The sequence below is a fragment of the Dendrobates tinctorius genome, unplaced genomic scaffold (genome assembly GCF_039654945.1).
Source record: "Dendrobates tinctorius isolate UK_male_01 unplaced genomic scaffold, ASM3965494v1 ptg000103l, whole genome shotgun sequence".
Lineage (NCBI taxonomy): Eukaryota > Metazoa > Chordata > Amphibia > Anura > Dendrobatidae > Dendrobates > Dendrobates tinctorius.
Window position 1 is genome coordinate 39,193,499 of NW_027361771.1, and position 26,563 is coordinate 39,220,061.

General features: G+C 43.2%; 1 protein-coding gene across 1 annotated transcript in view; it reads right to left on the reverse strand.

The window, feature by feature from the left end:
- Positions 1-26,563, reverse strand: part of LOC141100063 (anthrax toxin receptor 1-like) — a 108,809-nt gene that overhangs the window by 40,281 nt on the left and 41,965 nt on the right. The window contains exons 6-9 of the mRNA XM_073588257.1: positions 26,365-26,444; positions 22,519-22,587; positions 18,202-18,282; positions 10,320-10,380 (exon numbers count right to left, since the gene is read on the reverse strand). Of these exons, the coding sequence (XP_073444358.1) occupies positions 10,320-10,380; positions 18,202-18,282; positions 22,519-22,587; positions 26,365-26,444 (291 nt within the window). The remainder of the gene's footprint in view (positions 1-10,319; positions 10,381-18,201; positions 18,283-22,518; positions 22,588-26,364; positions 26,445-26,563) is intronic.

Sequence of the window (26,563 nt, forward strand, 5' to 3'; positions counted from 1 at the left end):
AGATAAAGGTGCTTCATTAGGGGCACTGTTTTGTGGGAGATGGTGCCGTCTACCCTGATTACAGCAATGAGCCGTAAGAATTACACAGTCCTCTGTATGGCCCCACTTACAGCCCTTTTGTCCTCTGGCTCTGGTACAATGAAAGTCTTTGGAACTGAAGTCATCATGATGACATCCTTACTGCAGAATGTAGATTAATGCTGAATTGCTGAAATGAAAGCCCTACTATATAATAAGTCATTTCATTCTAATATGATATGCATTATTCCCAATAGGAGACATACACCCTTTTAATAGCTTCAATTCCAAAAGTACATCTGCTTCTTACGCCTCCTGTCCCAAAAGTCTATTATAAGTCAAAGCCTAAGAGATCACGCAATGGGATGCAAAGGAAAATGCCAGAGATGCTCACAATATTTCTCTGTATAGGCCTGCTAAGCCCAGCTGACCCTATGACTTCTTATGCTATACAGCTGTAAGGTAGAATCTAATATACAGCTCCGGCAAAAATTAAGAGACCACTTTCAAATGTTCAGTTTGTCTGATTTTTCTCTTTATAGGTATATTTTTTAGTAAAATGTAAACTGTTCTTTTAGTCTATAAACTTCTGACAACATGTCTCCGAATTTCCAAGCAATAAATTTTGCATTTTTTTCTGAAAATGAGAAATGGTTAAAAGAACAAAAAAAATGCAGTGCTTGCAGAACTCAAATAATGCTAAGAAAACAAGTTCATAATCATTTAGAAACAACAATACTAATGTTTTAACTCAGGAAGAGTTCAGAAATCAATATTTTGTGGAATAATCATGATTTTTAATCCCAGCTTTCATGTGTCTTGGCATGCTTTCCACCAGTCTTTCACACTGCTTCTGACGCAAAAATATAAGCAGTTCTTATTTGTTTGATGGCTTGTGACTATCCATCATCTTCTTGATTACATTCCAGAGGTTTTCAATGGGGTTCAGGTCTGGAGAATGGGCTGCCCATGACAGGGATTTGATGTGGTGGTCTCTTAATTTTTGCCAGAGCTGTGTACTTACCTTGTAATGTCTTCACATCCTGTTCCGTCCAGATGTGTCCGGATCCCAGAATTTCAAGCTGCGGAAGTTCACCGACCACCATATTGGGACACCCAAGTGATGGGTGTCTCAATATGGAAACTGCTGTTGGTACCAACATCTTGCGCGGTACCACCAGCGCAACACCGTCACACCACCCATCCACACACACACACTGTATATGCCGTACACACCACACACACACAAACACACACTGTATACGCACTACACACACACACTGTACACACCGTACGCACCACACACTGTATACGCCGTACGCACCATACACACACACTGTATACGCCGTACGCACCACACACTGTATACACCGTACGCACCATACACACACACTGTATACGCCATACGCACCACACACACACACACACTGTATACGCCATACACACACTGTATACGCCGTACACACACACTGTATATGTTATACGCACCATACACAAAGGTGAGAGCATATGGGGTACACAGGTCAAAGAAGAGATGACATGAGAGGATAAGACAGCAGATGGGGGAGAGAGAAAGAGCACAGGGGTGAGACAGACAGAGCACAGGGGGGAGACGGCTAAAACGAGACAGCACATGAGGGGAGAACACAGCACAGAAAGGAGAGAGACATTACAGCATTCAACTGGAAGTTCAGGGAGTTTTGTGAGTAGTGGTCATTCTGCAGAGAGGGAGGAGGAGCCCAGTTGTCCTCATCACGTAGAGTCATCATCAGGGAGGTGCATCTGTTAGTTGTCCAGCTTTAATAAAGCCGACCAAATGCAAAACCCAACAGAGCATAATGTTACTGTCACACAATAATACTACTGCCACATTAGGGTCCAGATTACAGCCATATAAAATCCAAATGCAGAAAGTAAGGGTATTATGGATGTACCACCAATACAAATCTCAAACTGTATTGAAACCATCCTTAAAGACAATTTTTCAGTAAGATTAACCCTAAAATTACAAATAAGGGCCTGAATGTCTTTGAAAGCTAAATCCATTGACATTTTCATATCTGCTGTTTGTTGCTTCATTCCTGAAAAATCAGAATTTTCATTCATATCCAAATGAGGAGTTACAATGGGGAGAAAAGCATTTAGTCAGCCACCAATTGTGCAAGTTCTCCCACTTAAAAGATGAGAGGCCTGTAATTGACATCATATGTAGACCACAACTATGAGAGTCAAAATGAGAAAACAAATCCAGAAAATCACCTTGTCTGATTTGGTAAGATTTATTTTGCAAATTATGGTGGAAAATAAGCATTTGGTCATTAACAAAAGTTCATCTCAATATTTTGTCATATATCCTTTGTTGGCAATGACTTAGGTCAAACGTTTTCTGTAAGTCTTCACATGGTTGGCACACACTGTTGGTGGTATGTTGGCCCATTCCTCCATGCAGATCTCCTCTAGAGCAGTGATGTTTTGGGCCTGTTGCTGGGCAACACTGATTTTCATATCCTGCCAAAGGTTTTCTTTGGGGTTGAGATCTGGAGACTGGCTAGGCCACTCCAGGACCTTCATATGCTTCTTACGAAGCCACTCCTTCGTTGCCCTGGCAGTGTGCTTGGGATCATTATCATGCTTAAAGACCCATCCATGTTTCATCTTCAATGCCCTTGCTGATGGAAGGAGGTTTGCACTCAAAATCTCACAATGCATGCCCCATTCATTCTTTCATGTACACAGATCAGTCGTCCTGGTGCCCATGCAGAGAAACAGCCCCAAAGCATGATGATGCCACCCCCATGCTTCACAGTAGGTATGGTGTTCTTTGGATGCAACTCAGCATCCTGTCTCCTCCAAACACGACGAGTTTTGTTTCTACCAAACAGTTCTACTTTTGTTTCATCAGACCATATGACATTCTCCCAGTACTCTTCTGGCTAATCCAAATGCTCTCTAGCAAACTTCAGATGGGCCCGGACATGTAGTGGCTTAAGCAGGGGGACACGTCTGGCACTCTAGGATCTGAGTCCCTGGCGGCGTAGTGTGTTACTGATTGTAGCCTTTGCTACGGTGGTCCCAGCTCTATGCAGGACATTCACTAGGTCCCCCCGTGTGGTTCTGGGATTTTTGCTCACCGTTCTTGTGATCATTTTGACCCCATGGGTTGAAATCTTGCGTGGAGCCCCAGATCGAGGGAGATTATCAGTGGTCTTGTATGATTCCATTTTCTTTTTATTGCTCCCACAGTTGATTTTATCACACCAAGCTGCTTGCCTATTGCAGATTCAGTCTTCCCAGCCTGGTGCAGGGCTACAGTTTTGTCTCTGGTGTCCTTCGACAGTTCTTTGGTCTTCACCACAGTGGAGTTTGGAGTGTGATTGTTTGAGGTTGTGGACAGGTGTCTTTATGCTGATAACAAGTTCAAACATGTGAGTGGAGGACAGAGGAGTCTCTTACAGAAGAAGTTACTGGTTTGTGAGAGCCAGAAATCTAGCATGTTTTTAGGTGACCAAATACTTATTTTCCACCATAATTTGAAAAATAAATCTTGTCAAATCAGACAAGGTGATTTTCTGGATTTGTTTTCTCATTTTGACTCTCATAGTTGTGGCCTATCTATGATGTCAATTACAGGCCTCTCTAATTTTTTTTAAGTGGGCAAACTTGCACAATTGGTGGCTGTAAGTGCTCTGGGCGTGACAGAGTACTTCCTGATCCCCTCCCTCCCAAGGTTGTTTCCCGGATAAGCACCAGCCTCTTTAGCTCACTGTCTGATTTCCTTTTCTGGTGCTTGAAGCTAAAGCTACTGATGCTGGGTGGGAAAACAACATCTGGACGCATGGCCTCCATAAGAAGTCTGCCTTGCCCACAGGGCTGTGGAGTCGGTAAGCCAAACCTGCGACTCCGACTCCGACTCCTCAATTTCCCTTACACCGACTCCGACTCCGACTCCACGACTCCGACTCCGACTCCCACACATATTGCTTATATTTAAGTGAAAAATTTATTGTAGTACAATGTGAACCTCAGACATTTAATCATTTTTATGATCCCATAAACAAGATATTTAGATAGAACAGAATATATATTGGTGTACTACCCGGTTTTCATTCTTTTTGGTACAGATACGATATGGATAGACAGATATGGATAAATGGATAGATAGAGCAGATTTCTAATCTGCTTTTGCTATTGAAAACATTATCTATGAGCTCAAAAACCTTTCAGGTGATGCGGTTTTTTAAAAAGATGATCAGCTTTTGCAGCTGAAAAACGTATCCTCAAAAAACACAGGAAAAACGCTGTGTGTGAATGTAGCCTTAGATCAGGAATAGAACAGCCATTTATAGGACATTTCATAACTTTCCCAAATTCCTATGAAAAAATATTCAGCACATCCTGCATTGAACTACTGTACCCAATTTATTATATATTTTAGGAGTCGGAGTCGGTCCATTTTATACCGACTCCAACTCCGACTCCGACTCCACCAAAATGAGCACCGACTCCGACTCCACGACTCCGACTCCGACTCCACAGCCCTGCTTGCCCAGAACACTTAACACCTCATTTGGATATGAATGAAAGTTCTGATTTCTCAGGAATTCAGCAACAGATAAACAATATAAAAGTTTGGATGGATTTATCTTTCAAAGACCTGTATGCTCATGTAACAACACAGCATTTTTTCTTAATTATGCCAGACATATTATTCAGTAGTATAGAGAAAGAAACGTGGCACAACCGTTGCGGTGCTCAGGTAGGATCCCAAACCAATAGTGCAAATAAGTAAAACCTGGCACTCAACTTATTTAGCTGATATAGTAGAAATTTTATTGAATAGTCAGCTGACTATTCAATAAAATTTCTACTATATCAGCTAAACAAGTTGAGTGCCAGGTTTTACTTATTTATATTATTCAGTAGGTCGCATGAGCCATTGTTCATATGAGTCTGCACGTTGACTTTTGTTGTATGTTGATTTGTAGAATGTCTGCTGATTACCTATTGTATCAGCCCTGCAGTTTACTATTCCGATAAAGCTTGGAGGACAAAGATGCAGGTTGATTGAAAATCAATGTTTGCTAACATGTGAATGTCTGCTGATTACTAGAGTTGAGCGATACCATCCGATACTTCAAAGTATCGTATCGGATGGTATCGGCCGATCTTTAAAAAAAGTATCGGTATCGCCGATTCCGATACCGGAAGTCCCATTCAAGTCTATGGGACTTCCGGTATCGGAATAAGAAAAACCCTTTCCTGCCCTTGTACAGCCTCTCTGGGGTCTGTACGGGCCTTTCGGGGGGCTGTGCCGGCCTGCCAGGGGGTCTGTGCAGGCTCCGGTGGTCTGTGCAGGCTCCGGGGGGCTGTGCCGGCCTGCCGGGGGGCTGTGCCGGCCTGCCGGGGGGCTGTGCCGGCCTGCCGGGGGGCTGTGCCGGCCTGCCAGGGGGTCTGTGCAGGCTCCGGTGGTCTGTGCCGGCCTGCCGGTGGTCTGTGCAGGCTCCGGGGGGCTGTGCCGGCCTGCCGGGGGGCTGTGCCGGCCTGCCGGGGGGCTGTGCCGGCCTGCCGGTGGTCTGTGCAGGCTCCGGGGGTCTGTGCAGGCATCGTCCGATGGGACTACAAGTCCCATCGGGCGATGCCTGCTACCATGACAGTGATTGACACATTAGCCAATGATGGGACAGTAGTAGTCCCATCATCCGGCTAATGTGTTAAATGTAAAAAAAAAAAAAAAAAAAAAAAATTACATGCTACATTCATACTACATACTACATACATGCTACATTCATACTACATACTACATACATGCTACATTCATACTACATGCAACATACATACTACATATATACTACATGCATGCTACATACATACTACATGATACATACTACATATATACTACATGCATGCTACATACATACTACATATATACTACATGCATGCTACATACATACTACATGCTACATGCATGCTACATACATACTACATGCTACATGCATGCTACATACATACTACATACATGCTACATATATACTACATACATACTACATATATACTACATGCATGCTACATACATACTACATATATACTACATGCATGCTACATACATACTACATGCTACATGCATGCTACATATATACTACATACATGCTACATATATACTACATACATACTACATATATACTACATGCATGCTACATACATACTACATATATACTACATGCATGCTACATACATACTACATGCTACATGCATGCTACATACATACTACATACATGCTACATATATACTACATACATACTACATATATACTACATACATACCACATACATACTACATGCATGCTACATATATACTACATGCATGCTACATACATACTACATATATACTACATGCATGCTACATACATACTACATGCTACATGCATGCTACATACATACTACATGCTACATACATACCACATATATACTACATACATACAATACATTCATACAATACATACATAGACATACAGTACATATAACATAGAGTAACATACTTACCAATACTTGTCACATTGTTCCCCGAAGCCATTGTCGTCTACGGAATAAATATTAACATAACAAACCACAAAAATACTCACCCACGATCCGAAGCAGTCCACGAGTGTGTCCCACGACGATCTTGGGTAGAGAACTGCAGCATCAGCTGATGCTGCCGTTCTCTACGGGCTGCAGGAATCCAATGACGGAAGGTAGGTATCCTTCCGCACTGTATTCCTCCGCCACTTAAAAAAAAAAAAAGTCCCTAGTCTCACTTTATGCCATTGCTGTGTGGGAATTTCCCACACAGCAATGGCATAAAGTGAGACTAGGGACTTTTTTTTTTTTTAAGTGGCGGAGGAATACAGTGCGGAAGGATACCTACCTTCCGTCATTGGATTCCTGCAGCCCGTAGAGAACGGCAGCATCATCTGATGCTGCAGTTCTCTACCCAAGATCGTCGTGGGACACACTCGTGGACTGCTTCGGATCGTGGGTGAGTATTTTTGTGGTTTGTTATGTTAATATTTATTCCGGAAAGACAATGGCTTCGGGGAACAATGTGACAAGTATTGGTAAGTATGTTACTCTATGTTATATGTACTGTATGTCTATGTATGTATTGTATGAATGTATTGTATGTATGTAGTATATATGTGGTATGTATGTAGCATGTAGTATGTATGTAGTATGTATGTAGCATGTATGTAGTATATATGTAGTATGTATGTAGTATATATGTAGCATGTATGTAGTATATATGTAGTATGTATGTAGTATATATGTAGCATGCATGTAGTATATATGTAGTATGTATGTAGTATATATGTAGCATGCATGTAGTATATATGTAGTATGTATGTAGTATATATGTAGCATGTATGTAGTATGTATGTAGCATGCATGTAGCATGTAGTATGTATGTAGCATGCATGTAGCATGTAGTATGTATGTAGCATGCATGTAGTATATATGTAGTATGTATGTAGCATGCATGTAGTATATATGTAGCATGCATGTAGTATGTATGTGGTATGTATGTAGCATGTAGTATATATGTAGCATGCATGTAGTATGTATGTAGTATGTATGTAGTATGTATGTAGCATGCAGTATGTATGTAGTATGTATGTAGTATATATGTAGTATGTATGTAGCATGCATGTAGTATGTATGTAGTATGTATGTAGTATGTATGTAGTATATATGTAGTATGTATGTAGCATGTAGTATGTATGTAGTATTTTTTTTTTTTTTTTTTTTTTTTTTTTAACATTTAACACATTAGCCGGATGATGGGACTACTACTGTCCCATCATTGGCTAATGTGTCAATCACTGTCATGGTAGCAGGCATCGCCCGATGGGACTTGTAGTCCCATCGGACGATGCTTGCACAGACCCCCGGACATCAGCACAGCCCCCCGGCAGGCCGGCACAGCCCCCCGGCAGGCCGGTACAGACCCCCACAGGGTGCACAGCCCCCCGGCAGGCCGGCACAGCCCCCCGGCAGGCCGGCAGAGACCCCGGGCAGTCCACACAGCCCCCCGGCAGGCCGGCAGAGACCCCCGGAAGGCCCGAAATGACGGCGCATCATGATGCGCACACACCGCGCATCATGATGACGTCAAGCCGTCAATCAACTGAACTTCCGATTCCGATGCCGAATTCCGATATTGAAAAAATATCGGAAGTCGGTATCGGAATTCCGATACAGCAAGTATCGGCCGATACCCGATACTTGCGGTATCGGAATGCTCAACACTACTGATTACCCTTTGTTCCAGCCCTGCAGGTTAATTGAACACTTGAACAATGAGGGATTACCTACTACCACCTTCCAACAATCCCGTGAAAGAATGCACTGTGATTTAAATGTGGGATTTGCCTCTGTTTCCAGTGAAACTCTACAAGATAGCAGCCAAGAAAGCATGGCACCAGTTGGAGGAATGCAGATTTGCTCCACTGACCATCACTGCACCCTGATAAACATTTGGAGAACCCAGTTTGCGACAATCAGGTCACCTGACCACACACCTCAATGTATTCTCTCAGCTTCCTAAACTTGCTTGCTGCTACCTTCTCTCTGTGGATGCCTACAAAAGTGGGGTGCCACTGGTTGGGATAGTTGGCCCTGCAAGCCCCAAAGTCACAGATGTTCTAATTCCCGTGAGCCAGTGGAAAAGTGAGACTCTGTTATTTGTAGCATCTTGTGAACTTGCTGGGACTGTACTGTATGTTATTGACTTTTGGTGATCCAATAAAGTATTACCACAGTGTGTTACCCTCACCCTGTGTCGTCTGAGTAGTATCTGCCCACAGAAAAGAAGTACTAGATTTCAGTGGGGTGAGCTCTGGTCGACATGGTCTTTCTAAAGACAGACAGGCCAGCGGACCAGAGCACCCACTGATCCTCGTGTCTCCACAGCTCACATATGCAGATGGAGCGCAAAGTGGTACAAAAAATGAAGTGGTAGTTTTGAGAGCCCAGAAATTTCTAAAGACAGCACTGCCATTTCCTATATCTTGTCATATCTCCCAAGTGGTATAATAGTGGTATTACATTTTATTGTAACACAGCCCTCTGATGATCTGATATGATGACTGAACCTGAAATTATGTACACTGCTTAAACTAAGAATAGATCTCTACAAAGTATCAGTCTATTGTAAGGGCTAAAGGAAATTTTTCATTAGGTTTTTGCTATGTAATCTGACAGCAGCATGATGTAAGGGCGGAGACCCTGATTCCAGCAATTAATCACTTAGTTTACTACAGCAGTCATGATATAGTCACAGTTTTCTTTGCAGCAGATCTATCAGAGCTCAGCTGTTGATCTGTGTATGACCTCACCCACACCACAGGTTTCTGTGTGCATTGTATAGTGCCAGAAAGCTGCAAGTCAGTGGTGGAGGAATGAGTGGACTAGGATGCATGAGGGCAGTTGTCCTCTATTAATAATTTCTTGCTGATAAAACAATGATTGTATTGAAACAGCAAAACAAAGCCCAGCAAGTGACACATCCCTGTAATAAGGCTCTCTTCACACACTTTATAGTGCACTCAGATTACGTAGAAAAAAAAACCTGCTGATAGATTCCCTTTAATTGAGAATGAGAAACATGGAGTTATTTTTTTTTAACAGTGACATAAAAAAGGAAACCAGGGCAAATTCCCCACCTCCTTATTTGCTAAGAATATAGCTCCTCTGCAGAGTTTTTACATGTCGTCGCCACCCAGATGCCCCACTCCAGTTATATGCTCTGCTTCTACTGTAGAGCATATAACGCTGTTACAGAGCTGTTATAGAGCTGTACAGGGCAGCACGGTGGCTCAGTGGTTAGCGCTGCAGCCTTGCAGTGCTGGGGTCCTGGGTTTGAATCCCACCAAGGACAACATCTGCAAGGAGTTTGTATGTTCTCCCCGTGTTTGCGTGGGTTTCCTCCGGGTACTCCGGCTTCCTCCCACACTTCAAAGACATACTGATAGGGAATTTAGATTGTGAGCCCCATCGGGGACAGTGATGAAAATGTGTGCAAACTGTAAAGCGCTGCGCTATATAAAGATTATTATTATTAGAGCGACATAAGGTGGGGGACATAGCACTTAGTGATCTAGTTAAGGAAGCGATCTTTCTTGGTCATGCTTGAAGATAATCAGAAAGCCTCCTGACTGACTAATACACTCTGCAAGTAAGTAGCATTGACCTGGCAAGGCCACGGTAAAATATTTTAATTTCTTTTTTTTCCAAGGCTTTCCATTCCTGTGGTAATGATACACTCACCCCCAGCGCAGACACTGGACGGCTCAGCAGCCAGGATTTCAATGCAGAATTTCTTCAAGATCTGAAAGAAGAAGCAGTTCTCTGTTTAGCCCCTTCTGGAGGCTAAGATTAAGTTGTAGAAAAATATTGCATGGCCATTACTGCTTATACTAGCCAACAATTCAGACCTCTGTCCCTCTCAGGGGCTGAAGACAAAGCAATGAATATGGTCACGAATATTTAATATCCTACATAACACACCACGATGACTGTGGTACAGTATACGAGACAGAACCACAGTTCAGATTACTTCTATCTCAGACCATGTGTCTCTCATGAAACCAGTAGCATCTCATGAAACCAGTAGCATCTCAATACCCGGCACTCCCGCCGGCACTCGGGACGGAGTCTGCGGCTGCATGTATTTCTATGCAGCTCAGCGCTCCGGTCCGAGTGCCAGCGGGAGTGTCGGGTATTGAGATGTGAGACTCGTGCAAGTTTCTCGAAAGTGACCCCGGCCTAACTGGGTTTTCTGGTTTTGAAAAACCCTTATTCCCCAACAGCAGTTTCTTTAAAAAAAAAAAAAAAAAAAAAAAGACAACCTAGCTTTACTCACCCTCCCCAGGTCGAGCCCTCAGACTGCTGCTCCTAATGTCTGCCGACAGTGAGCTCAGCGGCTGTGAGCGGCTTGTGCCGTCTACTCAGGCAGGCATAAACGCTAAATTCACTTATTGGCTGCAGCGCTGCCGACCTGACGTCAACGTTGCAGACACTTGGAGCAGCTATGGACCTGGTGAGGGTGAATAAAATCATTTTATTTTGTTTTTTTTCTTTTTAAACAAACTGCACCTGTTTGAAAAAAGGTTATTATAAAATCAGAAAACCACTTTAAGGCAGGCCATGTGCTGCTATAGGGCCTCTGTTAAAAGAAGATCTTTCTGGATTGTTCTCCTTTCCATTAAAGATGGGTGGTGAGAACATCGTTGGGGATGTGGTCTCCAAAAGTCCTGAAAATGGATCTCCTGCTGTGTGTTATTGTGAATCAGCACTTAAATTGTGACATGGTGCAACCTTTGGACTAACCTTTTCAATCCTATAATAACGCACAATTTTGTATACAGGTGCACCTCACAAAATTAGAATATCATCAAAAAGTGAATTTATTTCAGTTGAATACAAACAGTGAAACTCATATATTATATAGAGTCATTACACACAGTGATCTATTTCACGTGTTTATTTCTGTTCATGTTGAGGATTATGGCTTACAGCCAATGAAAACCCATAAGTCATTATCTCAGTAAATTAGAATACTGTATAACAGCAGCTTGAAAATTGATTTCAAAATCCAAAATGTTGGCCTAGTGAAATGTATGTTCAGTAAAACACCTCAATACTTGGTCGGGGCTCCTTTTACATCAATTCCTGCATCAATGCGGCGTGGCATGGAGGCGATCAGCCTGTGGCACTGCTGAGGTGTTATGGAAGCCCAGGTTGCTCTGATAGCAGCCTTCAGCTCGTCTGCATTGTTGGGTCTGGTGTCTCTCATCTTCCTCTTGACAATACCCCATAGATTCTCTATGGGGTTAAGGTCAGGCGAGTTAGCTGGCCAATCAACCACAGTGATACTGTTGTTTTTAAACCAGGTATTGGTACTTTTGGCAGGGTGGACAGGCGCCAAGTCCTGCTGGAGAATGAAATTTCCATCTTCAATAAGCTTGTCGGCAGAGGGAAGCATGAAGTGCTCTGAAATTTCCTGGTAGACGGCTGTGCTGACTTTGGTCTTGATAAAACACAGTGGACCTACACCAGCAGATGATATCGCTCCCCTAACCATCATCAATTGTGGAAACTTCACCTCAAGCAGCTTGGATTGTGTGCCTCTCCACTCTTCCTCCAGACTCTGTGACCTTGATTTCCAAGGTCTGGTGTGAAGTATCCACAATCAGTGATAATTTAGGGAGCTATGTCATCTGCTGGTGTAGGTCCACTGTGTTTTATCAAGACCAAAGTCAGCGCAGCCGTCTACCAATAAATTTTAGAGCACTTCATGCTTCCCTCTGCTGACAAGCTTTTTGGAGATGGAAATTTCATTCTCCAGGAGGACTTGGCTAAAAACAACAGTACCACTGTGCTTGATTGGCCAGCAGAATCGCCTGACCTTAACCCTATAGAGAGTCTATGGGATATTGTCAAGCGGAAGATGAGAGACACCAGACCCAACAATGCCGACGAGCTGAAGGCTGCTATCAAAGCAACCTGGGCTTCCATAACGCCTCAGCAGTGCCACAGGCTGATCGCCTCCATGCCACGCAGCATTGATGCACTAATTGATGCTAAAGAAGCCCCGAACAGGTACTGAGTGCATTTACTGAGCATACATTTCAGTAGGCACTGACCCATTCAGTCCCACCATTCAACATCAGAGACGCTCTCACAAATCACTTAACCATCTGCTCCCTCTTTCTATCCTTCTTCTCCTAGTCGCAGGAGACATTGCTCCCAACCCTGGTCCCCCATGTTATAGAAAGTCAAACCCCCCAACTGCTACACTCAGAAACCCCTCTAATCTTATTAATATTCCCTGCTTGCCATCTGTCTCTCTTAATTGTGCCCTTTGGAATTCTCGCTCAGTGTGTAACAAACTCTCCTTCATTCATGACGTTTTCCTTTCTAATTCTCTTAACCTTCTGGCTCTTACTGAAACCTGGATCCAGCAGTCAGACACTACCGCTGCTGCTGCTCTTTCATATGGTGGACTACACTTCTCTCATACCTCAAGATTAGACAATAGAGCAGGTGGAAGCGTTGGTCTGCTCCTATCACCAAAATGTACCTTTCAGGTTATCCCTCATGTACCCTCATTTGTCTTTCCTTCTTTTGAGGTCCATGCCGTCAGACTCTACACCCCCTTCTCCATGCGAGTGGCGGTAGTATATCATCCTCCCGGCCCCTCCCATCAGTTCCTGGATCATTTTGCCACTTGGCTTCCACGTTTTCTCTCCTGTGACATCCCTACCCTCATCATGGGCGATTTCAACATCCCCATTGCTCTTCCCCTCTCCCCATCTGCTACTCACCTTTTATCTCTAACCTCCTCGTTTGGCCTTTTGCAGCTTACTAATTCTCCAACGAATGAAGACGGAAACTCCCTCGACTTGGTCTTCTCTCGGCTTTGTGCAGTGGATGATTTTGCAAACTCCCCTCTCCCGCTCTCTGACCACAACCTTCTTTCATTCTCTATCAAGAACTGCCAGGCTGGTCAGGTCACCCCCACTGTCCATAGTTATAGAAACATACAAGCCATTAACACCCAGAAACTTATTAAGAACTTGCAGTCTTCATTGGCCCCTCTCTACTCCCTCTCATGTCCTGATTCTGCATTGAAGCATTACAATGAAACACTTCAAAGTGCCCTGTATGAATTTGCATCTCCTATACATAGAACACCACAACACAGACGGCGACAACCCTGGCACACCCTGCAAACACGTTTCCTGCAGCGGTGCTCCAGGTGCGCCGAACGTCTGTGGAGAAAATCCAACCTACCCGAAGATTTCATCCATTATAAGTTTATGCTTCGAACATACAACACTGCCTTTCACCTCTCAAAACAAACCTATTTCAACACCCTCATCACCTCACTGTCCAATAACCCTAAACGTCTCTTTGACACTTTTCATCTCTACTCAACCCAAGAGTACAGACCCCAACCACGCAGCTTCGAGCTGACGATCTGGCCAATTACTTCAAAGAAAAAATTGACCAGATCCGACAGGAAATTATGTCCCAATCACCTCATACCATGCACTGTCCTCCCTCCCTCACTGCATCTAGCTCACTCTCTGATTTTGAACCAGTCACAGAAGAAGTAAGCAGGCTCCTCGCATCTTCTCGCCCAACCACTTGCACCAGTGACCCATTTCCGTCACATCTACTCCAGCCCCTTTCTTCTGCTGTCACCCCTCACCTAACTAAAATATTTAACCTCTCTCTCTCTTCTGTTATCTTTCCCTCCTCATTTAAGCATGCCGTCATACATCCACTACTTAAAAAAACATCCCTCGACCAAAACTATGCCGCTAACTATAGACCTGTCTCTAATCTTCCCTTCATCTTTAAACTCCTGGAACGCCTGTTCCACGTCCGTCTGATCCGCTATCTCTTTGATAACTCTCTTCTCGACCCTCTCCAATCCGGCTTCCGCTCTTTACACTCTACTGAGACTGCCCTCACTAAAGTCTCTAATGATCTACTAACAGCTAAATCAAATGGTCACTACTCCATGCTAATTCTCTTGGATCTCTCTGCAGCATTCGACACTGTGGATCATCAGCTCCTCCTCACTATGCTCCATTCCATTGGCCTCAAGGACACCTTTCTCTCCTGGTTCTCTTCCTATCTCTGACCGCTCCTTTACTGTATCTTTGCTGGCTCCTCCTCCTCTCACCTTCCCCTTACTGTTGGGGTTCCTCAAGGATCAGTCCTAGGCCCCCTCCTCTTCTCTTTGAACACTGCCCCTATTGGTCAAACAATCAGTAGATTTGGTTTCCAGTACCAACTCTATGCTGATGACACCCAATTATATGCTTCTTCTCTTGACATCACACTTGCCTTTCTAGAAAACACCAGCGATTGTCTAAACGCTGTGTCTAACATCATGTCCTCACTATATCTGAAACTGAACCTGTCAAAGACTGAACTCCTTGTGTTTCCTCCCGCTACTAATGTACCTATACCCGACATTGACATTTCCGTGTGTGGTTCCACTATTAATCCCCAGCAACATGCCCGCTGTCTTAGGGTCATGCTTGACTCCGAACTTTCCTTTGTCCCCCACATACGATCACTGGCTCGCTCTTGTTATCTGCACCTCAAAAACATTTCTAGAATTCGACCTTTTCTTAGGCTAGTTTCACACTTGCTTTTTTTGGCAGCGCGTTTTTCCCGCAAAAAAACGCATTGAAAAAACGCATACATAAGCATACAACTGCTGCGCTTTTTTCAAGCATTTTTATGAGCATGCATGAAAAAAACGCAGCGTTTTTATGCGTTTGTATGCGTTTTTAGTGCGTTTTTACCGCGTTTGCGTTTTTTTCCAACATTTTTAGGTGGCCCCTCACACTACCCAAACCATGACTTTACTAACCCTAACCCTGACCCTAACCCTAACCCTAACCCTGACCCTAACCCTAACCCTGACCCTAACCCTTAACCAAATCATACTTAACCCTAACCCAAACCCTAAACCCTAACTAACCCTAACCCTAACCCTAACCCTGACCCTAACCCTAACCCTGACCCTAACCCTGACCCTAACCCTTAACAAAACCATACTTAACCCTAACCCTGACCCTAACCCTAACCCTAACCCTAACCCTGACCCTAACCCTAACCCTAACCCTGACCCTAACCCTGACCCTAACCCTTAACAAAACCATACTTAACCCTAATCCTGACCCTAACCCTAACACTGACCCTAACCCTAACCCTAACCCTGACCCTAACCCTTAACAAAACCATACTTAACCCTAACCCTGACCCTAACCCTAACCCTGACCCTAACCCTAACCCTAACCCTGACCCTAACCCTTAACAAAACCATACTTAACCCTAATCCTGACCCTAACCCTGACCCTAACCCTTAACCAAACCATACTTAACCCTAACCCTGACCCAAACCCCAACCCTAACCCTGACCCTGACCCTAACCCTAAACCCCCTTAACTAACCCTAACTCTAACCCAAACCCCTAAATTCCATGGTTAAAAAAAAAAAACGCATATGCAAAAAAACGCATACATGAGCATGCCAGTGCGCACATATGCGCATCCATAGGCTATAATGGCCATTTTTAGCGCAAAACGTGCGCATATGTGCGCATGCGCTTTTTTGCAGGGCCAAAAAATGCAACATGCTGCGTCTGGAAAATACCAACGCACACCCCAAAAAAACGCAGCGCATGAAAATCGCATACATGCGCTTACCAGCGCGCAGGTATGCGCACCCATGTTAAATATAGGGGTAAAAACGCATGCGCAGGTATGCGTTTTTTTCCAGCGCTAAAAAACGCAAATGTGAAACCAGCCTTACTTTTGACTCTGCAAAAACTCTTACTGTTTCTCTTATTCATTCTCGCCTCGACTATTGTAACTCTCTTCTAATCAGTCTCCCTCTTACCAAACTCTCCCCCCTCCAATCTGTCTTGAATGCTGCTGCCAGGATCATATTCCTCGCCAATCGTTACACCGATGCCTCTACCTTGTGCCAGTCATTACACTGGCTACCCATCCACTCCAGAATCCAGTACAAACTTATTACCCTCACCCACAAAGTTCTTTATGGCTCAGCACCACCCTACATCTCCTCCCTTGTTTCAGTATACCATCCTACCTGCGCCCTCCGTTCTGCTGATGACCTGAGGTTAGCATCCTCAATAATCAGAACCTCCCACTCCCGTCTCCAAGACTTTACACGTGCTGCGCCAATTCTTTGGAATGCACTTCCCAGGTCAATACGATTAGTCCCCAATCCCCACAATTTTAAGCGTGCCCTGAAAACTCATTTATTCAGACTGGCCTACCGCCTCAACACATTAACCTAATCTATCCCTATGTGGCACAGCCAAAAGTTTTTATCATAACCAGGTTCCCCGCATCATGTTCCCACATGCTTTATGCATCCATTAGCCCTCCGAGTCTGTACTGTTACACACTTAACATTATGGCTGGTCCATACAATCAGGGCAATTATTACCACCCACCTATCGTGTCTCCCTTTTTTCCTCATATATTGTAAGCTTGCGAGTAGGGCCCTCATTCCTCTTGGTATCTGTTATGATCTATGTCATTATTGTTATGCTGTAATGTCTATCGTCTGTACAAGTCCCCTCTGAAATGTAAAGTGCTGCAGAATATGTCGGCGCTATAGAAATAAAATTTATTATTATTATTATTATTATTATTATAGGCCAACATTTCGGATTTCAAAATCATTTTCAAGCTGGTGTTATAAAGTATTCTAATTTACTGAGATAATGTCTTTTGGGTTTTCATTGCCTGTAAGCCATAATCTTCAACATTAGCAGAAATAAACACATGAAATAGATCACTCTGTGTGTAATGATTCTCTATAATATATGAGTTTCACTTTTTGTATTGAAGAACTGAAATATATTAAATTTTTGATGATATTCTAACATGATATGCACCTGTATATATACAGTATATAACACTAAAACTCAGATTCAATTTATGATACGTTCCTTTTAAATGACAGATGGACATTATTTCCGCAATGTCAGGTTCTTTTCCTACACAGTGGCATAGCTATGAGATTAGTGGTCAGTGGGTCATGCCAGAACTATTAGGGTCTTACAGTATTTTTATAAAGTCCTACTAATTATGCCATCACAGATATCACAATGTGTATACATGTACACTTCTAGGAAAAGTCCGTATATATAAAGTATCTGCCAACTCGCCCAGAAAGGGAAACATAAGAAAAAACAAGTTAGATTATAAAAGCTTAGTAGAAGAAGATTTCCCAGGAACTTTCCTACGTGTTTCAAACAATGATGATCTTACTTACAGTATAGACTCAGACCATCATGGTGCGAAACGCGTAGGAAAGTTGTCGGTAAATCTTTTCTAATGATCCAATAAATTGCTGTTTTTCCTTATTTTTCCCTTTCTGGACTTTTCCTTGATAATGACATATAGCTTTGATCCGTGCATTCTCCATTGGATAAGTTTTCTATGTATACTTCCAGGTATATTTCTACTTATCATGATAACACACTACCTTGGTGGTTCCTATCATTATTTGAGTTTTTAGATCATTTGCTTTGGGGGTCAGCCATTTCTAGTTCTGTTACAGACAGCCAATAGAAAGGTATACTCACTGAGTCAATAACTCCATGTAAAGCCTGGAATCCACCAGTCACTGGGAACACATGGTCGAGGGTGTCCGCAATGGTAGAGAGCTGGGGGACAGATGGAGACCTCATTAAGAACTTGTTAATGAAAATTACAATTTTTTTTTCTACATATTCTACCAGTTTCTCGATCTTGGTAATTCAGCGTCACTAAAAAAAAAGAACATGGAATATGCGAAACGTTCTGCTTCTATACAGTCCAGCGGTGTCCCGTTATTCCTGATTATGGTGGTCTTAGATCATGGCAAACTAGACAGTTGCTTAGGGATCAGTTTCCTAGGGACCCCAAAGATTCAAATTCACCTTCATATCTAAACATAGGTAACATCTAACGCAGTATGGTGGTAATATCTGGGAAATTAATTGCAGTCTTATATGTTTTTATATTATTTGAATTTTTGATTATTATTTTCTGCACCATATGGCAGTATTTTGTGGAGTATGAGTAATGCTCATATATGGACACCTTTTGTGAGAAGTAATAGATATTATATGGCATAATTATTTGGATATTGTATGGGTGTATTATGTTTGCATTATATGGCAGCAATATTCAGACACAGTGTGGACATATTATTACGGCATAGTATAGCAGTATTATTTGGACAATAAGCTTCCTACAGGCACTGGATAGCAGTATTGCATGGGCATTCCGTATGTTATGTGAGCACTATTCGGTAGTATCATTTGCAGGTGTAACTGGTAATATTATTTTACATAAGCAGCTTGTAAGTAAATCTGTTGGGTTCACATATCAGCTCCGAGCACATTGACACAGCAGGCATCCATATTTAGATAGAAAAACGCTGCATGCAACTGACACCACTGGGCACCGTACTATACCAATAGGAGGCCATCGGATCAATTTTCTCATTTGTATTAAGAAGCAGACGAAAGTTATGGTGGGAACAGTGGCCATGTTTAAAGGGGGCTTGATATGTTGGACAGGATGTTGGGCCTATTTTGCTTATTGAGCTGGAAATATGAAGACTTCTGCCATGTAAGGTAGATATATCAGTACATAACGGAAGGTGAGGTCATGACCACAGATATAGAATCAGATTTATGGAATATATAATCAATATTTCATTGAAGATCTATCAATTGCTATAAATATTATTTTTTTTACTCGCTGTTTTCCTGAATCTGGCATAGCTCACCTTTCGTTCTTGCTGCTCTCCATTTCTGAGATATGGACCTTTTTCCCTGTATATATATCTAGCCTTTTGAGTCAAATGGGCATGATACTCAAATCTCTATGGCAGTCTTCTTGAGGACCACACCCCCATAGCTCTAAAGGTTAGACTTAAAGGGAATCTGTCACCTATTTTTCTGCCTATAAGCTGGCACCGCCATCAGGGGCTTCTCTACAGCATTCTGTAATTCTGTAGATAAGCCCCCAATGTACCCAGAGAAGAAAAAGGAATTATATTATACTCACCCAGGGGCAGTCCGGTCCGTCGCCTCCCATCTTCTAGCGGTGACGTCTTCTCTCCTGCCCGTCGTGGCTACGGCGCAGGCGCACTGTTGAGGGCAGAGCAGAGTCCTGGAGTGCGCAGGCGCCGGTAGAGGTCAGCGACTCCCTCCGGACCCGAACCGCCCCTGGGTGAGTATAATATAACTCCTTTTTCTTCTCTTTCAGGGTAAAAAGGGGTTGTCTGGTCTAAATAGATAAGTCTGCAGTCACTCTGTGTGACTCCAGACTTGTGAATCCCCCCAGAGCACGCACTGTGGGCCACAAGGATTTGTTGGTTTCAGAGCCGGGAACAGCGGTGGTATATGTATTATACATACTCCAGGCCAAGAGCTAGGCCGAACCTTCTAGTTGGACACGCAGACTAGGTGGCCTCATCTCTATTCGGGGAACAAGTGTATGGAGGGAGGCCACACCCATTTGAAGGGCTCAGGCCGGGAGTATGTATACTGTAACTTATATATACTCTCCGGTCCCAGCTCTGAAACCAGTGAACCCCTGTAGCACACAGAGCGTGCATTGGGGGATTCATAAGTCTGCAGTCACACAGAGAGACTGCAGACTTATCAATTTTTACTGGACAACCCCTTTAAATAGAGGGAAGAGAAAGCCGTATCTCAAGAATGGAGATGTGCAGCAGAAATAACAACAAAAAACAGCATCATTTACATCAGATAAAAAAGGCGTATTTAAAGGGAATCTATCATCAGATTTTTGCCACTTAATATGAGAACAGCATAATGTAGAGACTGAGACTCTGTTTCCAGTGATATATAACTTAGTGGACCGCTGGTTGTAGTTTTGATAAAATCACTTTTTTATCAGTAGGATATTATCATCACTAGACGACTAGTAAACCCACTGCCATGTAGTCCTCTATGTAAAACAGCTCTGTATAACCCCGCTCCCTCCACTGATTGGCACCTTTCTGCTGATGCACAGTGTACGCAGAAAGCAGCCAATCAGAGGTGTGAACAGGGTTATATAGAGCTCAGCACTTGGAGAACTGGTAGATCTGAGTAGGATAAAACTGTGGTTTTATCAAAACTGCAGCAAGCAGCCCAGAAAGTGATACATCACTGGAATCAGGGTCTCTGCTCCAGCATTATGCAGTTCTCAGATGGGGTAGCAAAAACCTGGTGAGAGATTCTCTTTAAAAGATCTTTTGGGAAAATCCAATGAATGGAGAAAATAAAGCTTTTACAGCAAAAACAATCTTGATCTACTTTGGTTTTAGTTTAAAGTGACCATGTAGTGTTTCCGCACAGGTGTAATAATAATTGTGGATAATGTGGCGGTAGTGACATTAGCGCTATAGTCCATTCGTATGTATAATCAGATCCTGCCCTCAGTGTCCCTGCTGCACATATTGGCTTATGACAGCCTGGCTGCTTCCATCCTGTCTGTGTCCATGTAAATCTGCCTCACTGCCCTCGGCCGTCTGTCCCTCTGCTTCAGATCATGGATTCAGACTTGAGGATCTATTTAATGTAACGTGGAATGAAAGCACATCATACAAGATGGGAACAAATGAGCAGCAAGGGGACTCCTGCAGCGGAATCCAAAGGGAGTCGAAATGTGCAACAAATTGTATATGGAAGCATGGTCGTAGGGATTTTGTGGCGTAGAGAAGCTAGCACCCTGTCACTTCTATAAATGTTACATCTAATTTAAGAAAGGGCACAGTGCCAGCTCTTACAATTGCTGCATATAAAGTGCGTAGCGTAAACAGACTGCAGTACATTGTCTGAATATTACCTTTATACTGCCATACATCGCCCACATCACAGTGTCATACATTGCCCTTATAACACTACCGTGCATTGCCCACAAAATAGTGCCATTCCTGTTGTGAAAGAAAAAGCGCTACTCAATGTTCAGATGATACTGACTGCCATACAATGCCTTGTAATACTCTCATATAGTGTTATAATAATACCAGCAGAAACCAGAATCCTTTTCACAATGCACTTCAATGGCAACAGACCGTCAGAGGCTATTGGTCATTAATTACAGAGATAGAAATCCAGGTACTGAAGGGTTAAGACGGTAGAGTCATAATGAAAATGAATGGGCAAACAGGGTAATAACAGGTACAGTCACAAAGGGTATAACGTAACCACATGGCCATGGTAGTAGTACTAGTGGTAGTAACAGCAGTAACGGTAATAGTAGAAGCAGTAGTAGTTGTAGCAGTAGTAGGAGTAGCTGCAGTAGTAGTAGTTGTAGCAGTAGTAGTAGTTGTAGCAGTAGTAGTAGTTGCAGCAGTAGTAGGAATAGCTGCAGTAGTAGTTGTAGCAGTAGTAGGAGTAGCTGCAGTAGTAGTAGTTGTAGCAGTAGTAGTAGTTGTAGCAGTAGTAGGAATAGCTGCAGTAGTAGTTGTAGTAGTAGTTGTAGCAGTTGTAGCTGTAGCAGTAGTAGTTGTAGCAGTAGTAGTAGTTGTAGCAGTAGTAGTTGTAGCAGTAGTAGTAGTTGTAGCAGTAGTAGCAGCAGCAGTAGTAGTTGTAGCAGTAGTAGTAGTTGTAGCAGTAGTAGCAGCTGCAGTAGCAGTTGTAGCAGTTGTAGTAGTTGTAGTAGTAGTAGCAGCAGCAGTAGTAGTAGCAGCAGCAGTAGTAGTAGCAGCAGCAACATTAGTAGTAGTGGTAGTAGAAGTAGTATTGTTAGTACCAGTTATAGCAGCATTAATAGTAGTAGGAGTAGTAGTGGTGGTGGCAGTAGTAGCTGTAGCAGTAGCAGTAGTAGTGGTGGTAGTAGTAGTCAACAGTACCAGTGAGAGTAGTAGTAGCAACAGCAATAGTAGCTGTACTTACCTGTGTTTCATTAAAGTCTTTTACTCCCACGCAGTAAACAATAGCACCCAAACTGCGCGCTCTGTCCGCCTATAAAATACAATATCCACAGATAGTGTGACTGATCTCAGCTACTCCATATTATATCTTATACAGAATTATCTAAATAAACACCGGTCTTTTAAGATGACCTAGAGTAGACCAGTCTTTATCAGTAGAGGTGGCCCATTTTGATAGGTGCTGCTAACGATCTCATGCCTGTTTGGATATTCCATCTGTTCGCTGTTCCTACCCTACTATGAGAATCTGCAATCTCGTTATTTATCAATAGTAACCAAAAATGAAAACTGCTTCCTGCATAAGCCTTCAAGCCCTGTGCTTCAAAGGCTTTATCTAGGAAAAAATAACCTAATATGTAAAGACATAGTAGTATATCCATTTATGGGAAAAGCTACAAAATAATATCCAACTGTTTCAATAGCTTGATGATCAACGTTGGGTCAATGGTATGCACATTCTGTAAAAGCTGCATCACACACCCAAACATGACATAGACAAGGCCGACCCTCAAAACGTAACATCACAGCAAAATGGAGACTTGTAAGAGAAGCCTCTGTCACCTACAGAGGAGCTACAGAGTTCTGCGGCTGAAAATAAGCAGGGCACACCTCAGCCATAATTTTGTATACCATTGGCCTCTATGGGAAGGTGGCAAGAAAGAAGCCATTACTGAAGAAAAGAAGCGTCCAAGAGATCCTGCTTATGGGAAAACATTTTGTGCTCAGTAGAGACAGGAAGGAGGTCAAAATTCCCAGTGGCATCACTATGTTCAGGTAAAGTGCCACATGCCACGCTTCTCCTCAGTATCCACTGGGCAATATATTAGAATTGATGGACAAATTATAAGTATATTTGGAGATAGTAGAAAAAAGCTAAACTGAAGATTCAGAGAAAGTGAGAGAAGACGAGAGAGAGAGAGAGTGAGAAGACAAAGAGCGTACAGTGGCGAAAAAAAAGTATTTAGTCAGCCACCAATGGTGCAAGTTCTCCCACTTAAAAAGCTGAGAGAGGCCTGTAATTGACATCATAGGCAGACCACAACTATGAGAGTCAAAATGAGAAAACAAATCCAGAAAATCACCTTGTCTGATTTAGCAAGATTTATGGTGGAAAATAAGTATTTGGTCACCTAAAAACATGCAAGATTTCTGGTTCTCACAGACCTGTAACTTCTTTAAGAGGCTCCTCTGTCCTCCACTCATTACCTGTAGTAATGGCACCTGTATGAATTTGTTATCAGTATAAAGACATCTGTCCACAACCTCAGTCACACTCCAAACTCCACTATGGTGAAGACCAAAGAGCTGTCGATGGACACCAGAAACAAAATTGTAGCCCTGCACAAGGCTGGGAAGACTGAATCTGCAGAATGAGAAAAAAAATCCAGAAAATCACCTTGTCTGATTTGGCAAAATTTATTTAGCACCTTATGGTGGAAAATAAGTATTTGGTCATTAACAAAAGTTCATCTCAATATTTTGTCATATATCCTTTGTTGGCAATGACAGAGGTCAAACGTTTTCAGTAAGGCTATGTGCACACGTTGCGTATTCCGCTGCGTTTTTTTCAGCGCGGAAACGCAGGTAAAACCGCAGGTAAAGTGACCTGCGGTTTGGTCTGCGGTTTTGCCCTGCGGTTTCACACCTCTACTATGGTAGAGGTATGAAACCGCTGCGGAAAACGCACAAACAATTGACATGCTGCGGTTTGTAAACTGCAGCAAAACCGCGCGGAAAAAACCGCCCCGTCAGCACAGCATTTTTGAAACCCCATAGGGTTTCATTGTACTGTAATTGGTCTGCGGAACTGCTGCGTTTCCGCAGGGGCAAAACCGCTGCGGAAACGCAGCAGAAACCGCACCGTGTGCACACAGCCTAAGTCTTCACAAGGTCGGCACACACTGTTGGTGGTATGTTGGCCCATTCCTCCATGCAGATCTCCTCTAGAACAGTGATGTTTTGGGCCTGTCGCCGGGCAACACGGACTTTCAAATCCCTCCAAAGGTTTTCTATGGGGTTGAGATCTGGAGACTGGCTAGGCCACTCCAGGACCTTCATATGCTTCTTACAAAGCCCTTCATTGCCCTGGCAGTGTGCTTGGGATCATTATCATGCTGAAAGACCTATCCACATTTCATCTTCAATGCCCTTGCTGGTGGAAGGAGGTTTGCACTCAAAATCTCACAATACACGGCCGATTCATTTTTTCATGTACACGGATCAGTCATCCTGGTCCATTTGCAGAGAAACAGCCCCAAAGCATGATGTTGTCACCCCCTTGATTCACAGTAGGTATGGTGTTCTTTGGATGCAACTCACCATTCTGTCTCCTCCCAACACGACGACTTTTGTTTTTTCCAAACAGATCGACTCTGGTTTCATCAGACCAAAATCCTCACGATACTCTTCTGGATAATCCAAATGATTTTTAGCAAACTTCAGAAGGGCCTGGACATGTACTGCACTGCAGGATCTGAGTCCCTGGCAACGTAGTGTGTTACTGATGGTAGCCTTTGTTACGGTGGTCCCAGCTCCATGCAGGTCATTCACTAGGTCCCCAGTGTTGTTTTGGGATTTTTTGCTCACCGTTCTTGTGATCATTTTGACTTCACAGGGTGAGATCTTGTGTGGAGCCCCAGATCGAGAGAGATTATCAGTGGTCTTGTATGTCTTCCATTTTCTTATTATTGCTCCCACAGTTGATTTCATCACACCAAGCTGCTTGCCTATTGCAGATTCAGTCTTCCCCGCCTGGTGCAGGGCTACAATTTTGTTTCTGGTGTCCTTCGACAGCTCTTTGGTATTCACCATAGTGGAGTTTGGAGTGTGACTGTTTGAGGTTGTGGACAGGTGTCTTTTATACTGATAAGAAGTTCACAGGTGCCATTACTACAGGTAATGAGTGGAGGACAGAGGAGCCTCTTAAAGAAGAAGTTACAGAAGTCTGTGAGAGCCAGAAATCTTGCATGTTTTTAGGTGACCAAATACTTATTTTCCACCATAATTTGAAAAATAATTCTTGCCAAATCAGACAAGGTGATTTTCAGGATTTGTTTTCTCATTTTGACTCTCATAGTTGTGGCCTACCTATGATGCCAATCACGGGCCTCTCTCATCTTTTTAAGTGGGAGAACTTGCACAATTGGTGGATGACTAAATACTTTTTTTCCCCACTGTAAGGGTGAGTGCACACAGTGCGGATTCACCTGCGGATTTTTCTGCGCGGATTTGCGTGTAAAGCCGCAGGTAAAGTGACCTACGGTTTTCCTGCGGAGGTACCAGCGGTTTTCCCCTGCGGATTGACACCGGACAATGGAACAGGTGTCAAACCATTGCGGAAACCGCAGAAAGAATTGACATGCTGCAGATTTAAAACCGCAGCAAATCCGAACGGAAAAATCCGCAGCATGTGCACTGCGGATTTGAAATCACATTGGCTAACATTGTACTGTACAATGCCTGCAGTACTGCTGCAGATCGGCCAAAAATGCTGCGGATCCGTAGCAGAATCCGCAGCGTGTGGGTATCCACATACCCTAATATTGGTGGGATCGGCCATCTAACATGTATGGGGTCTTGTGACTCTCCAGGGACAGGTAATATCAGGGAAGGGAAGATAAGGATAAGGCCTATTTTCTCCGGAAGGCAAACACTGGTGTGTAGCAGGGACTTTCACCGCTCTGCCCATCATTGACAACACATGAACACTTCCATGTGTATGGAGGAGTCATAAGAAGTAGCTGTCAGTTATCTCATGGAAACGGACAGCTAAAATGAGAGCGTGTGAGGGTGAGGGTCTCTGATGTACCTCTTTTTCTGCATAGTAGAACTGGTTTTGCTGCAGTTCTCCATCAGTAAGCGCTATGATAACACTCGCCGCCCTGTTACCTGAGGGTAAAAATGCAAGTATCAGTCACGACAATGACATTTCCTATCCATTATATGTTTGTTTTGTCTTATCATACAGTGGTTCATTATATATCTGCACCTCACAAGGTCTACAAGTA